The following is a 16,588-nucleotide window of genomic DNA, read 5'->3' as shown; positions in this document are numbered from 1 at the left end:
CCCCCCTGAAAATCATAATTAATGACAGAACATTTCTACCGCAGATGAAACAACATCCACACTGAAAGACACAGCAATCCTGTCATAAATAATTCCACTTTGTCATTTTACTCACTTTTTATCTATGTTGCTTGAGGGTTAAAAGGCACACATAATCCAAATCTAAACAAACCTCTTACCAAATGACTGACACATTTTTTAAACCTGGATTAGCACACAAAAACAACCTGGGAGCTTCTGCTTCGGATCACAAATGTCATATTTCTTCTAAAATATGTAGACTCAAAGAAAAGAAATGACAGCAATTCCAGGAAAAAGCCACACATGTACAGTACCCTGCACATGTTGCATCACAGCGACTTCATGCAAAGTCCTGTGTTACAGCACATCTATTACATAAGCTCCCCATGTACTCGCTGTTATTAACTGCTGGTCTTCAGAGGCGAGAGGTGAAGTTATAAAGTTCCTTATAGATTACGCACACACATAAACAAACACAACAGTTAACAAATGCTAGCTAAAGAGGCAGTTAGAAACTAAAGAGCTCTTCCTGTAGAAAGAAAAAGATCTGAACCAGAGTCAACAAGAATCAATGACCCCTGATCTAAACTCGCCATGTGTATATAAAGCACATGTGTCAACAGGTTTCTTCCATTCCAGCCTCTTCACCACTACGGGCAAGACCAAAGATGCTGGCATAGGATGTCAGGACTGTAAACCTGCACAACGCTGGAATGCGCTACCAGACCGTCAGCCAAAAGCTTGGTGAGAAGGTGATAACTGTAGGGTGTGATTATTTAAAAATGGAGGAAAATATAAAACGATCATCAAGCACCCTCGGTCTGGAGCCCCATGCAAGATCTCGTCTCATGGAGTCAGGATGATCATGTCCACAGAATACATTTCTGTGGTCCTGACTCCCTTGATATCCTTAACACCCTCCTCCTGTGTAGGTTTTGGGCTGATTCACCACCAAAACTACACAGGAGGAGCCCGGTGGAGGAAGTGAAAACAGGATCTTAAATGTCAAAACATTTAGAAATATGCCATAAACACCTCTTCTCTACTGTCACAGTGTGGCAAAAACTATCATGGTGCAGAGCGATGCTGCCCCCTACAGGTCAAACTATGAGCAGTGGTTATCTCAACAATGTAAATGAGAACAGACGTGGTTGGGACTGCACACAATCAATCCTAGTACTCTGAGCCCGACTTCTCAGGCAATTTTTAATTTTATTGTGCTTTACTTAAAATTCGTATTATGTTTATGTGTTTTATTTAGACTTAAGGAGTTTCACTGATCCATTTCATTTTGGTTCTTGTTTCAGTTCAAGAAAACCCAATACTAGATCAAAGTATCCCACAGTGTTCTTAACCATAAGGAAAGGAGTCCAAATTTGCCAAAACCCTGTTCTTTTTTTTAGTTTTTTTACAATGCAAATTTTAAAAAACATGCTGGAAAATGGAAATAAAAACTTACAAATCTCACAGACCCATACTTTACAAACTGAGAAAATGTACCATTTCAAGGGAAAAACGTCAATTCGAATTTGTTGCAGGTCTTAAAAAAGTTGGACAGGGCCATGTTTATGACTTAACAACAGTCTGTAAATGTCTGGGTGCTGAGGAGAGCAGCTGCCAGACTTTTGGGAGAGGAATGTCCTTCCATTCTTAGAGGATTCTGGCTGCTCAGCAGTCCTGGATCTGCTTTGATCTTCAATGCTCCAAATGTTTTCAGCTGGTGAAAGAGCTGGACTACAGACAGCCAGTGCGGCACCCAGACTGCAGTATGCGGTTCAGCATCATTTTTGCTGAATTGTGCATTTCTGCATCATGTTTATATGATGACTTCTTTGCAGATCACAGGAATCCAATATTCATTGTCAGCCTTGTTCCTTTGCACAAAGACATTTCTCTGTATTCTCTGAATCTTTCCATGACATTATGCACTGAATATAATGAAGAAATATTCACAGCCTTCTCAATTTCATATTGAGGTATATTATTCCAAAGTCAAAATTTGTAGTTGCAGGTTTTTGCAGATTGGTGAAACTCTGCCTCTCTAAGGCTACGTTCACACTGCAGGTCTTAATGCTCAATTCCAATTTTTTGATCAAATCCAATTTTTTTTTGTCTGGTTGTTCACACTACAAATAAAATGTGACAGCAAACATACTCTAGAGTGAACTGTTCATAGCCCTCAAAGCGGCCCACATGCGCAAAAGAAGACGTCACACACAACGCGCTCTGTTTACGGAAGTAAAAATGGCGGCTACAGAGCTGGTAGGTGTTGTTGCAGCAGTCGTAATCGACAGAATTTTGACAATTTAACTAGCGAAAGAAGGACAATGAGAAAAAAGAGAGCCCGTCCTTTAACAATGGCCGCCATGCTTTCTCGTTTGTCTTCTCCAGCGCTGATAACTGCCATCTGTCTTGTGACAGTGACGTAAAAGACGGATTTAATGCGACATGACCATTCAAACAGCAGTCGCTTTCTAAAACATCAGATATGTTTCGGATTCAGTACCACAAAGTAACCTAGGTCGGATTTGAAAATATCGGATTTGTGCTGTTCAAACTGTCCTACCATGATCAGATATGGGTCGCATAGGGTCAAAAAAGTTGGATTTGATGCGCTTTGGCCTGCAGTGTGAACGTAGCCTAAGATGCTCTGTTTAGACTCAGTTATGTTACTGACCTGTTAGGCAGCGAAATGTTTCACCAGCTGTTTTTTTGTTTTTAGTACCACTTACTTCTCCAGCCTTCCATTTCCTCCCTCCCGACTTTTTTTAAAGGTGTGTTACTGCGATCAAATCTAAACTGAGCTAATATTTGTCATGAACTAGTAAAATGTCTCAGTTTAAACATTTAATATGATTTCTATGTTCTATTGCGAGCAAAATGTGGATTTTATTAGATTTGTAAATAAAAAGGAAATGTAACAATTTGCATCCAAGTTTTTTCAGAAACATGGTTGGATTTTAAAGAAGATAATTTTAGAAAAAAAGGGTGAGAGGAGGAGAAGACTCTTTTTACATATTGACTGATTATGATTTCTTTAAACTGGGAGTCAAAACTCAAATAAATTCAATTATTATACAAAATTATAAAACAAAGAAAGTCAACCTCACAGCCTAAAACCATCTACCAGAGGATCTACAGGATTCTTCCTTGAATAAAACACTAAATGATTATGATGTTGATTATTGAGTCAAAACTATTGTAAATAATGATTTTATATGGTGACAAAGAATGCCACTAAAAAGCAGGTGAGATGTACAGCTTAAGATTTTGACCTGTACATGCAGCCAAGACAAATAGAAAACTTGAAATGAAAGAAAGAAAGAAAAAACAAAACAAAACAGGGAGGTGATTTCATCCTGCTGCTCACAATATCCTAACTATAATACACAGCAGGTAATTAACTTCCCAGAAACTTACTTTTGGTTTCATGAGGGGGAGCACCAGGGTTTTGGAAGGAGGAGGCAGCAAGCTGGAGTATGGGTGCAGAACCAGGGTGGTTGTCTGAAGACAAGACGAGAAGGGCAGGGAGGGAGTGGCGGGTGGGAGAAGGTGAGAGAGAAGGGGTTTAATGGAGAAAGCACACGAAATCACAACATGACCTGAATGAATGAGTGGATGTGTAACTCTCGCTGTAACCTTTCAGCTCAAAACATCCATCAAACCAGGCATGCTCACTAGGTGAGGACGCTCATCCACTAGGGGCGGAGTTAAACAGGGAGGGGAGGGAGTTCAGTTGAGATAATCACATTTAGCAACAAAGGTTTAAGACACACAAGGAGAAGAGGCAGTGGGGTTGAGATGAGGGTTGAATCCACAAGAGGGCAGCGATGGACCATTTACTGACAAAAAATAGACGTGTGTACAGCTGTGGTACTCAAACGCACACTTCTCCCACCAAACTGAAACAGGCACATCATCATTTCATGAGGTCTTCCTCCCTGCACCAACATATCGTGCTATGTGTAATATCTGATGACGACCTGTAGACTTCTTTGTACTTAATGCATCTTAGGAACTAGAGATGGCACGATACCACTTTTTTATGTCCGATACCGATACCGATATCATAAATTTGGATATCTGCCGATACCGATATGAATCCGATATAGTGTTTTTTAATCAACAAAACTGTTTTTTAAATATCTTGCTGCATTTTGTATAAGTTCATACTCAAGTTTAAAACAACAACTACACTAAAGCTATTCTGTTATACCTGTATGCAAAAAAAAATATTTCATAGTTCAGCAATACTGATCAATCTAATAAACTTAAACCTACACCATCCTCCCTATTCTGGTATTTTAAAGAGTACTTAGCGTAAATATTAAGCAACCTAACTAATAGGGTTCCAACTCCCAGCAACAACAAAAATAAATAAATAAAAAATAGGGAACCACCCCTCACGCTCCACCTCATGATGCTTAATCGACGTAATCAACCTTAATTTGATGCAGTGTGAAAAAAAATGCACAGAAATCAATTATTTTTCAAGAAATATTAAATAGATTCAACATCTTTCTTCAACAAAATTGCAGACTGCACAGATGGTACCTTCCCAAAGGAAAAAGTACTATAGCTTACTAGGGTATATATATTAGACTTAATAGTCACTATATACAGTAATGACTTCTATTCATTTTACATCAAATTAAAACTTTGGGTGTCAGATAATTATTTATTAAAAGCTAGACATTTTAAATGAGAATAAGAAAGAAAAGTATGTCTTTGTGCCCCCTTTTCCCTGTTAATGCCCTATCGGCCCCCCTGGCTAAACTTTGCTAGATCCGCCCCTGCACAGTTACCAGCCGTCAGCTACGTAGAAAAAGATCCTGGAGTAGAAAGTAATATTAAATAAATTCTAACAACAGCTGATCAAGCTTAAACGTGCTGCTGTTGTTCAGCCGCTGGTTTCCTCTTTCTGGTGCAAAGTGGGCCAAAAGCAAACAAGAGACACGGACTCGCGACAGAAAAGCCGATCAGCTGATCGTTAAGCAGTTTCATGATTGAAGTAGCAGCCGGAGAGCGAGAGGCAGTCGCTCGTTAAGCTTAACGCAGGAATGCTTTACAAACATTCAGAGATGGACTTACACACTTGCTTTACTTCTCTCGGGGATAACTTTGTCGGAGATGAAATGCCGGGTTGCTAGCGAAGCTCCACATGCTATCCAGACCACCGACAGGTCCCGCATGCCACAGCCGCTCTATCACGTGATGCATACTGCTCCGACGTGCTAACGTTCTGAGGTGAGTTACGGCGTGTTGCAAGTTTTGTGAGGTGCTTTCGTGATATTTAATGGATCGGATTACATTTTTTATTTTTCTCCGATATCCGATCCAGTAATTTAGGTCAGTATCGGACCGATACCGATACGTAATATCGGATCGGTCCATCTCTATTAGGAACATATTATTTTAAATCTGAAAACTACTCATGTCATCATTTTATCTGAATGAGATAAGAAGAAATGTGAGTTGATTAGGGCTGTGCGATATGGCCAAAATCTCATATCCCGATATAAGACATCTATCGTCCCGATAACGATATAAATCACAAAAATTGTATATTTTCTGTAAATTCTGTGAATCTCAGGCAGCTTGACTTGCGTGAAGTGTTTCCAGCTGGGCGTCATGTAGCTGGAGTCGAGTGTTTTAACCGATGCATGAAACGATACATTTTTAGACATAAGTTATAACGGACGCCGTTTTCTTTGTGAGTATTTATTACACGGCGTGCTGCGGGGAAAAGCCTGTTCTAACGTTTGAGTCTAAGGTTTATTTTTTAGCACCAGACTGCTCTTTTTTTTTTGCTTCTGATCCATAAACACTCTCATTACCCTTTCACGTGATTCAGTTTATTTTGAAAAGTCTCAAAAGGATCTTGAGCTTTATTGTGAAAGGTTTATGTGGAAAATAAACAAGCGGACACGCGATGGTTTTACCGTCGTTGTTGCCAACAACGGATAAAAACAGGCGCTTGTCCATCCGTAGTGTGGTTATATTAAATATAAGAGAAAGAGAGAAGTTTAAGAAATTAATATAACCACTACAGTGACCATCAAAACGATGAAAAAAATATTGCCGCAAACAGTTTATTTTGCCACAAACAGTGTGTGAATGTGTGCGTAAATGGGTGGATGACTGGATATGTAAAGCGCTTTGGGGTCCTTAGGGACTAGTAAAGCGCTATATAAATACAGGCCATTTATTTTGTGACACCACGAAACAAACGATAGCATAAAATGAAACGATAGACGTTTTTATATCGTCATCCGATATATATCGTTATATCGAACAGCCCTAGCGTTGATTCTAGCAAAGGAGAAAAACAGAAGTTTTAAAACACTAGATGCTTGGCCTGCTCTTCCCACGTCTGCGTTTACAATGTGCCAACCACTAAAACAGGCCCGTTTTTCTCCTCTTACTGCTGTCTGACACAAAGCACATGGTGAGGACATTTACACATTATTCCCACAGTAACAGGTCACAAGGAGAGGAGCAACAACAACAAGAAAGAAGATAGCATTACTGCAGGAACTGTTTGCTTCATTACAATCATATGATACCAGTTAAACTAACTGAGTCATTCACAGCCAATTACTGCATTTGGAGAAGCATCCAAGTTGGAGATACCTGAGCAAGAGAAGAAAATGTGTGGAAAACTGAATCACTTGTTTTTTTTATGAAACTTGAACAGATGTTTCATCTTGTGATTCACAAGTCTGAAGGGTGTGGTGTAGGGGAGGTAAAATCTTACTGGTAACAGGGGCGGCGTTGTTTGGAGTGTCAGCCCTCAGGTACTGCGTGGTCTGGGTGGACGGCTGAGAAAGGCCCTGTGAGCTTCCACTGTCACTCACACTGAAAGACACAGAGTCGTATATTATACGTTAAAAAAAACAAAACAAAACAAAAAAAGTCCTTGATAAACATCCTCCCTAAAGCACAGGATAGTCATTTTCTTTCAGTCAGTCAGGTCATAGTTTTAATTGACAGTCACATGGCTCAAGGTGCTTTATAGCGTAAGACCCTATTTGGTGACATTGAGAAAGAAAAACTCCCTTTTAACAGGAAGACACCTGCAGCAGAACCAGGATCAGGAAGGGGCAGCCATCTGCTGTGGTTAATGAGGGTGAGGAGGAGGAAGACAGGACAAAAGACACATTATGGGAGAGTTTAATAATAAATACTAATAATTACTACTGATTAAATTCAGTAGTGGTGTATAAACACACAGAGAGTGAGGAGAAGATGTTCAGTGCATTATGTGAAACATCCACACAAGCCTATTGTAGTATAACTCAGTAAAGTAGAAAGTAGAGAAGGTGTCCGTCTCCTGAATCCAAACTGGGAGCTGATTCCACAGAAGAGGCCCCTGAAAACCTGCAGTCTGTTTAGGTTAAATGCTCTATTGGGACAATATGGTACTATGAGGTCTTTAAGATATGACGTGGCCCTTTTATTAAAGATTTTGTTTGGGAGGAGAATGATTTTAAATTCAGAATTGAATTTAAAAATGTCTAAAATGATAAGTGTGTTAGCTTTTTAAAATTTCTGACTGTCCCGATGGCAAACCTTTCTGAATGTGCTGATCTAATTTTACATTGATAACCTGTGCAAGCTTCATCTGAAGTGGAGATTACAGGAAGAAGTGCTGCTCTTAAGACGTCACTCATGCATCAGGGTGTAAGATTTCTTTGGAAGCAGAACAAGCAAAAGAACCATACCTGTCCTCCATCTCCACTCTCTTCATGCTGTGCAGGTGCAGGATGGCCAGAATGATGGCCACGAGGAAGATGACAATGCAGCAGACACTCACGCTTATATAGAACACCTGGGTGGAGGTGGTGGGAGCGGTAACACCATCTACTGATGACACAAAAATGACACAAATTAAGAATCAGACAAACAAGCCGCTCTAAAAAAGACAAAGGAAAAGGGGGGAGATTACAGCATAAGAAATTCCATAATCGCATGATGCAAAAATATGATATGATGGCCACAGTATTAAAAAAAAAAAAAGGCATACATGGAAAAGAAAGTATGAGAGCACCTCGGGCTCCACTCAAGAGTTAATGGAGACCTGGAAAAGCAGTGACTGTGCCCGGGGTCCAGCATCTGAGAGCTGTTCTCATCACCTCTCTAAAAGCCTCCGAGGGCCCCGGGCTCCTCGGGCCTACCCAAGCAGAAGGGAGACGACCCACTAATGGTGCTTTGCTTCAAGGAGGCTCACACAAGTCTGAATAGATGAGAACAACCACTCCAACTCTGAGGGGTGGGTGGGAGCTGACAGTGGTCTTCAATAGCACAATGAATCCTTCTCTTTAGCCCTCAATTCATTTTCTTTTTTCCTAACGAAGACAGACTACTGAAGACTCCTATACAGCTGACATCATAGTGATTTAACATCTGTCTCACTAGGCTGATGCCACCTGTGAACAATACACGCAGCAGGAAGAGGGGGACAAGGTGGAAAGTTTACTTACAGTCAGGCCGAGGGACAGAGTTATTGTTGAGAGGAATGGGGATCTTTTCAGAATCGATTCCTGTTTGGGGAGGGGGAAAGGGAGAGAAATACATAAACTTCATTTAACATCAAATTATCAAAATATATTCAAATGATGCTAACTTCTAGCTCGGACTCAGCTTTATTAACATAGGCTTGGCGTAACCTCTTATTTCAGCCTTTCTTTATAAACCCATGCTCCTGATGATTATTAATTCATTTTAAGGCTGGTATGAGCACTTTAGCAAAGTGTTTTTTGCTTTTCTCCATATTTCTTCTGGTGATTTAAACCAACTTTTCTTCTCACTGGTTCACCTGTATACACTATCACGCTTGTAAACACTTTTTCCCCTAAAAACATGAAATGAAATTTAAACTTCTTCTCAAAAACAAGTTCCATCCACAACCAACAGACTATGATGTGATGTGTGAATGTGATGCAGTGATGCATAACAGCTGAGCGTTACAAGTAATTTATCCATACAACATGACAGCAACACAGAAAATGCGGTTTAAATTTAAAAAAAATTAAAGAGCATGTCTCTACTACACGACGGGGATTTTCTTTTTCCTAAATCTTTGGTGCAATTTATTATAAAGCCCAAAAGCAACTCATTTATCTCAACATTAAACAAAAAGCTCTGCTTCAAACAGAAGAACGCAAAACACAAACTCTTCACTCTGTTAGTTTGGTCTTGTTTAGAGGGTGATGATGAAACCCTTGAAAAGTTGAGCAGTTAACTTATTTTGACAACAAGTTGCGATCATAAATCAGCAAACACGGACAAACATTTTCAGCCCTCTCCCGTGTCACTGCAGGCAGCGACAGGGAGGAATGACTGCAACTCAGGCACACAAAGAATCTGTTCATGCTACCAATTCGACTCCTGCTTAAAATAAGACGGGAATAAATTTGTTTCCATGGGGGCATATGGCAAGAAGCCTCTGGGCCACATGTAATTATCTTCAGGCAGTTTGAAAATAGCAGCAAACAAGGAACACAAGAACCGGCACATCTACCTACTGTTACTTTAACGTTTGGTTAATAATGTAGGGGAACCAGCAATATGACAGATTTTTATTTATTTATTTAATGAAATTAGAAGGGTGACATTTATTGATATGACCTTTAAAGGGTTAATGGCCGCCTGGTAAACTGCCTTTAAATACATAAGGTAACATGAAGAGAGATCTAGGACCCTGGTGCATCTGTAGTCTTTCTTAATCTAAATCAATGCTGCTCGAGTGTGTCTGCCCTGCTGTTATGTTTTTATGTCTCTTTCTTATTAATTTTTTTTTTTTATCCCCCTGCATTTACACAATCCTTGGTAAGGAAAGAGTGTTTTTAAACTGCTGTGAGCTGTGAGATGTCTTTCTAATTTATGGTTCCTGTCTGATGGCCTTAGAAGGGATATGCATATTTCACCATTGCCCCTAGAGGCCAGAAGGTGTTGTGGTCACTTCACTGGTTGTGTTTCACACGGGCTGTGATGTTACCACAGACCAGTCAGTGTCTACAGTCCATTTTGACATCTGAATGAATATTTGTAAAGCTTGTGAGGTAACCTGCAACCAACCGTGTCAGGTTACAAAAACGAAAAATCGTGATGTGCGTGACTAGCTGAAATGACACCGAAAGCATACCAAGTACTACTGTTTACAGGCTGACAATGGCGAGAATAAAAGAGGATTAATTGCTTTGCTGGGTTCTTTAAAGCTCCTGAAGAAGGTGCAGCCTGATACGCGATGGTTCAATTTTTATCATCTATAGCGCACAGAAACAGAAGTCATTTGTTACATGTTACCTTGAGTGGCCCTGGATGTTTTTAATAACATTTGACTGGTCATAGTTCTTCCAGTCCCCCCCCCCGAGCAGTTCTCCAGTTACCCCGTTTTATTTTATTTTAATCAGATTTAAAATTTAAATTTACAATTTTGCTTTCCAATGTTACTGAAAATTGTCAGATGCCATCAGATTTCACTACAAAGCTATTACTGTGTTTTGAGCTTCATAATTAATAAAGCTAAAAATGTCTTTTCATACTATTAAGATTTTCCTTGTTAAAAGCCCTCTAAGTACATGGAACAGCTCAAAACTTTGCACCCATTTGTGATCCAACTTATTTTCATAAGGAGCTTTTCACATTAAATTTTCAGAGCTGAGAGAGTTTTTAAACCTCACATTTGTGTACATGAACAGATTCTTACTCTTATAGCACATTTTCCTCCTCTTGAAGTTGAGCACTGTGTAGTTGTTGGCATGGATGGTCAGATTCAGCTGCATTGTTAAAAATGCCTCTTCATCTACTTTGCCCGAACATAAGATGTCCACTCTGAAGACTGCGGAGGAAACACGCACACAAAAACAGAAATATTACACACACATAAAAACTCCATCATAGCTTCAGGATTTTCAGAACTTTTCTTTAAAAATTAAAGGTGAATATTTGACAGACCAGAGGGAACACGGGGCACTTCCCCCTGAAGGGAGATGTTGCACCATGGCGGGTTCAGGGCTACAGGGTTCTCCACGCTGAATGAAAGCCGGTAGTCAACCTTTAAACGAGGAACGGAGAAGAAATGTTAATATTTCCCTCACACGAGTGATCAGATGACCTGTGTGCCGAGAACATGCTCGGCTCGGTCTCACCTTTGTCTTGGAGTACCATGTGAAGTAGAGGCTGTTGGTCTCAGTGGGGACAGACATGTTGAAGGAAAGTGCGTAATGGTTCACCACATCGTGTCGCACGTAGTACAGCTCTGCGTCGAGGCCTGTGTGAGAAGAAGGAACAGATTTTACTTCGGTGAGAACCTCATCCAGTGCAGGAGATGATTGAGCCCTTAAACTCTGTGGACTGACATCACTTAACAAACACCTCTATTCTGAAGAAATTATTGAGATCACGGGACATAAAAGACCTTTTATAACACATTTCCTCATTCAGAGCAAGTCTCGTATACGGTTAAATATCCAGTCACACTGCTAGCCGCACTAGCAGGCTTCTCCTCAGTAAAGAGAGATGGACTAAACATTGCAACATCATTGCGCTGTTAGCACTTAATAACACTTAATGGTCATGTGAAAAAGTTCAAAAGGTTTAAGTCAGACAGCGTCCAAAAATATCAGCATAATTTCCAATCTAGGAAACTAAACCCGACACTCACAATCTGTGCAACCATTCACAGAAAGCTCAGCAGGCTGGTACTCTGTGCTGTTTCTTCCCCTTTTATTTTAACGAATTCAAGCCTTTAAAGAAGCTTTTTTTCTTTTTCTTTTTTTACTCCATCAAAAAGTGTAATGTATGCTGGTGAAATCCCCCAACCAGTGCCCAAGGCAGTGCTATCACTCCTTGAAAGAGTCTGTCTGGCAGAGAAGGGTCTATCAGTCTGTGAATATCTAGTTTAAAGAGAAGTGAAGAATGCACCCAGGCTCCCACAGTACCCCTGGGTGTCTCAGAGCACCCGTCATAGGGCGTTCTTACACCGGCTCAATTAAAAACAGAGGCGACGAGGGTTACGTAAAGTTTCTAACGAGTCCAAAGAACAAGACAGCTGCTCTCTCTTTTTCTGTTGATCACATTTTTAGCATGTGAAAAGGTAAAATTCAGAAACTAAGACTTTGGATGCTTAAATCAAAAAAGGGGGATTTGACTTGCATGGAAAGAAAAGGGGTGTGCTGAAAGGCAGACTAGGGAATGTTCACAGTAAATGTTTTTTGTCTCGACTAGCTTGTAATTTTAAATTTTGATAACTTCAAAGTAAAATGCATGCATAACTTCCTTAAATTAAAGTTGTGTTTTAAAAAAAAAAAAAGAACTGATTCTGAGGGGACATGCTCAAACTTTGCACCTGGATCGACACCAGCTCACAATCAGAAATCAGTTTTCTGCTTTTCCAGCAGCTTCAGAACTGCATGCTGATTTGAGCACACAGCCCAAACAGGAACAGCGGTGGGAAGAAACAAAGCAGAAATACTCGATTACTGTAGAATTTTCAGGTATCTGTACTTGAGTTTTTTCGTCTGACAACTTTTTACTTTTACACACTACTTTTTTTTTTTTTGATTTCTGTACTTTCTACTTCTTACAAGCTTAAAACAGGCTTGTTACTTTTGGTTTGTCGGAACTGAAGGGAGTTATTTCATCACTGCAGGCCACCAACATCAAGCAGACTTGAGCCTAAACAGTAACACATGAAAGGCACTCCTTTTTGTGTATTAATCACCAGGAAATGTCGACTAAAACGAGATCAAACGGGTACAAGCGTGTGTCATACTCAGAGGTTAGAGTGGGCCAGTGTTGTTTTTTGACACAACACCGGAACGACTGCAGGTGTCCATAAGTTGCTATCTCAGTACTTCAGCATGTAGGTAGCCCTACAGAAGACTAGCAAGCATAAAGGGACTGATTTTTTTTTTTAGGGCAAACAGGTTAGTTTGCTGTACTGTGATGGATTTAAACTAAAGAACATTGTGTGCATAGTGTCCGTGGTTTCATGGTCAGAGTTAGGTACATTAAGAATAGCAGAGCTGAATCTGAAGTTAAGCTGGTGATGCTGAGATTCATTCACTGAAATCCACTCTTGTAAGAACCTTGTACCATCTAGAAAAAGACCCCCAGCATAAACATACTGTCAGTGTAGAGGATGGAAATCAGCCAGGACAACTCATGAAACATCTGCTCACATCTGGTTGAATTCAATTGTGTACACCCACAAAGAGCAGCAGGTCACCTTACCACAGCCTGTAAACTAAGAAAATCTACTGCAGCTCTCAACAGAAATTATTGTAAGTTGTGATTCTTTTCCCACTCTGAGCCACTACAGGTGATTTTAGGGTCCCCCCACCACCACCACCACCACCTGTTTAGAGGCAAAGACAACCTCTACAATGTAGGCAAGAGAAAATAGAGCTATTTTTTATTTTCCTTTTTTTTTCTCTGCTCATGTTCTACTTACCTGATTCAAGCTTAGTACGTTTATTAGAACTGAATATCAGACTAACATAAAGTTTGTATTCCTATCTACTAATATAATTTCTTTATTACATTAATGTGGGACAAGGTTTAGTTAGCTTTGCATAAAAATAGGTGGTAGAGATGTTCTTTGAGGAACTACTTTTGTACTTTTTCACCTTTACTTGAGTAAAGAAGTTCAACTTTTCAACTTTTACTGGAGTATTTTTAAACACTAGTAACTGTACTTCTACTTGAGTACAGAATGTCTGTACTTTTGGCACCTCTCAACAGGAATAATTACCTTACTCGTGCTCAACTTTGTGTGCCCCCCTTGTCTCAACATGAGGCCACACACATCTCTTATACCAATTAAATTATGCAGCCAGGCATAAAGGCTCCAAGAGGACGAGAGTGGCTCAAGTTTCTCACAGCACTTTCCACCCAAAATGCCAGAATTTCAAAACAGGAATCGGAGGCGGTGGCAGCAGCAGCAGCCTGTAAGTGTACACAGACTGAGGATGGGGAATAAGTGGTTCCTGAGGTGGAGGAAGTTGAACCATGCACTGCACTTTAATCCCTGACTTAAATACTCAGCTCTCTGGAATGAAAAACAGTATTACCAGGAGATGTGTCTGTAAAAAGGACTCCTTTTTGATTAGTGGTGTGCCTTGCACATCAAACAACTAGAGATGCCACCAGCTCTGATGCTAACTCAGACTTCTCCAGCATGACACTTGAGAGCGTGTTGTTGGCATTTCCCGCACAATTTTTCTGTTTCACTGCAGCATTTAAGCAGTTTGTCGTCAGCATTTCACCACCGATGCCACATTTCTTGTCCCATCTATAAAGAAACCCACAGTTATCAGGCCAAGCACTTGAGCAATATAAAACTAGAATAATTTTTTGCAGCCGTACATTAATTTTTGCATAATCATATGACTAGGATGCACAATTAATGCAGTGCCCCGGTCAATAAACTTAACAGTGCTCCTAACAGCAGATGATTTAATACAGTGGGTGTTTTGTCTGTTCGTATGGAAGTATCTGAAGAATTCATTAAAAAAAATTCATGCATGAAATTACTACCAATATACTGGCACAGCGGCAAAGTAAACGACACGAAAGCAGTGCATGACCCAACTTGCAGAGATCCGTGAGGTAACCAGTGTCTAAGTAACAAAGAAACAAGTACAAACATATTATTATGAAGTATTATTGTATGGAAATTCTTTTAAAGTTCAGATCCCTTAAATCATGTCTCGGTAATTCAACCATTACACTGCTTTCAGAGAGCTGATCGTTGTAATCGCTTGCTCTTTCTGGTTGCTTTCCTTCCTAACATTCTTTCCATCCTAGAGATTCCCTCCACTTCACTGTAAGACACCGTGGAAATAATCCACAGCCCCTGCTCTGTGGAAAAATGGATTCAAAACTAGTTTAGCCGAAGATAATAAAGTTATAGTAATAACAAGAATAAGGCTTCAGCTCAAATCATTTAAAGTGCTTTTCAAAGCTGAAGTGTTTGTACAAAAGCTTCTTTGCTAAGCCCTGATAGTAGCATGGTGGATCGGTGACATAAAACCATACATTCACTTTTAGTCACTTGGCTCGCAAAAGGACGGAGGGTAAGAATTACCAGCAATGCTCCCAACATACACATGTGCCTCGCCAATGATCAGTCAGTGAATCTACTGAGGCCAGATTCACCAACACTAGGGCCAGCTGGCATTGAAGAACTACTGTCAGGATTTACCAAGGAGCCATATTATTAATAATTTGCAACTAAAATGTACAGACACTGTAATTTTAGGAGCTGGCCTTATTTGTAGGAGTTTCCCTTTCAGAGTGCAAAGTTTGGGAGGAGAATATTTAAATTAATTATACATAATAATGATTTACGGAGGTTTGTGGTGGTTAACTACAAATTAAGCCAAATATAATTAATGAAAAATAACGTTTGCCTCATTGTGCACCACACGTGATTGGTGCAGCTCAGTGTGGTCATTTATTTAGAAAGCCGGGATAAGAGGTTGCCTGAATAAGTGTATAACTAGCACAGATGTCCAGTTCTTCAGTTAGTCCTCATCCCAGACGTTTAGGCTTCATATTCCTGGTCCTCAATAATACCGTGAATTTGATGAAACACAGCATAGCTTGAAAGGAAAGGAAAGAATCCAAATATGCTACTTTAGTAAGTCACAGAAACACTTAATCAGTGTTTTATATGTAATTTTATTGTATTTGTATTTTAATTTTAGGCTTGTATTATACTCAAGTTTCTAAATGCTTTTCTTTCGTACTTGATTTTTGTACTTATTTCTTCAAGTTAACTGGAAAAAAAGTACTTAGCCATTTCTCTACTCTGTTTAAGCTGGTATATAGTTTTCTATATGTAGTCTTTAATGTTTTGCCTGCTACAACAGGAATTTTCCAACTTCTGGGATAGATCTCAAGTATATCTCATCTTAGTGAATAGTATGGAATGATCTTTCTGACCACACCAATGAAGTTCTGACGGATGCCATGTAACAAAGGTCCATTCTGAGTCAGTAAAAAAACAAAAAAAACAAAAACATACAGTATGCATGATTTATATATCTAGGAGAAACGAGATGCACCACAAAAATGAATAGCATGAAGAAGCTGTTCAGAATAAAGATTTGGTGAACATTTGAGGACGCCGTCCTAGTCTGACACTAGTAATGTAAAAAGAAAGAACATACATATGTTCAAATCCCTATAAAAGCCACATGAGATGATGTATAAAACCACACAGAGCACCACACTGACACACTACACCTCAGAGCAGCTCAGTACAATCAGTCCTCTGCTGTTCACCACAATATGAGGACTTTCCTTAAGGGCACAACAACCCTGATTCTAACCATGACAGAGGAGAGGGGCTTACTCACTCTCATCCCCCTTCCTACATTTTTCTTAGTGGTTCAGACCTGAATAACTGAAGTGCCAAAAACTTCAGTTCCTCTAATGTCCACTTGAGTAATGTCCATTTTCAAAAACGAGTCTGTAGCCAATCAGTGATTGCTACGTCTCACATCTACTAAATGGAGTCAATAAATTGGACCTCCCCTCAATGTTTTTATTTCAA

The 16,588-nt window shown here is 39.8% G+C and overlaps 1 protein-coding gene across 3 annotated transcripts in view; it reads right to left on the bottom strand.

Annotated features, from left to right (window-relative positions):
- The window catches only part of ryk (receptor like tyrosine kinase), a 51,872-nt gene that overhangs the window by 22,702 nt on the left and 12,582 nt on the right, over window positions 1-16,588 (bottom strand). The window contains exons 2-8 of one of the 3 annotated variants that reach the window (XM_005919746.3): window positions 11,175-11,296; window positions 10,981-11,080; window positions 10,733-10,864; window positions 8,505-8,564; window positions 7,746-7,887; window positions 6,779-6,879; window positions 3,442-3,525 (exon numbers count right to left, since the gene is read on the bottom strand). In XM_005919746.3, the coding sequence (XP_005919808.1) occupies window positions 3,442-3,525; window positions 6,779-6,879; window positions 7,746-7,887; window positions 8,505-8,564; window positions 10,733-10,864; window positions 10,981-11,080; window positions 11,175-11,296 (741 nt within the window). The remainder of the gene's footprint in view (window positions 1-3,441; window positions 3,526-6,778; window positions 6,880-7,745; window positions 7,888-8,504; window positions 8,565-10,732; window positions 10,865-10,980; window positions 11,081-11,174; window positions 11,297-16,588) is intronic. The other 2 variants (XM_005919747.3, XM_005919748.3) reach the window with 2 other exon arrangements.

This window comes from Haplochromis burtoni, unplaced genomic scaffold (genome assembly GCF_018398535.1).
Source record: "Haplochromis burtoni strain Fernald_Lab_line unplaced genomic scaffold, NCSU_Asbu1 Contig_13, whole genome shotgun sequence".
In the NCBI taxonomy this organism is placed as follows: Eukaryota; Metazoa; Chordata; class Actinopteri; order Cichliformes; family Cichlidae; genus Haplochromis; species Haplochromis burtoni.
The sequence above is the reverse complement of the archived record's forward strand: the minus strand, read 5'-3'. Positions and strand labels throughout refer to the sequence as shown.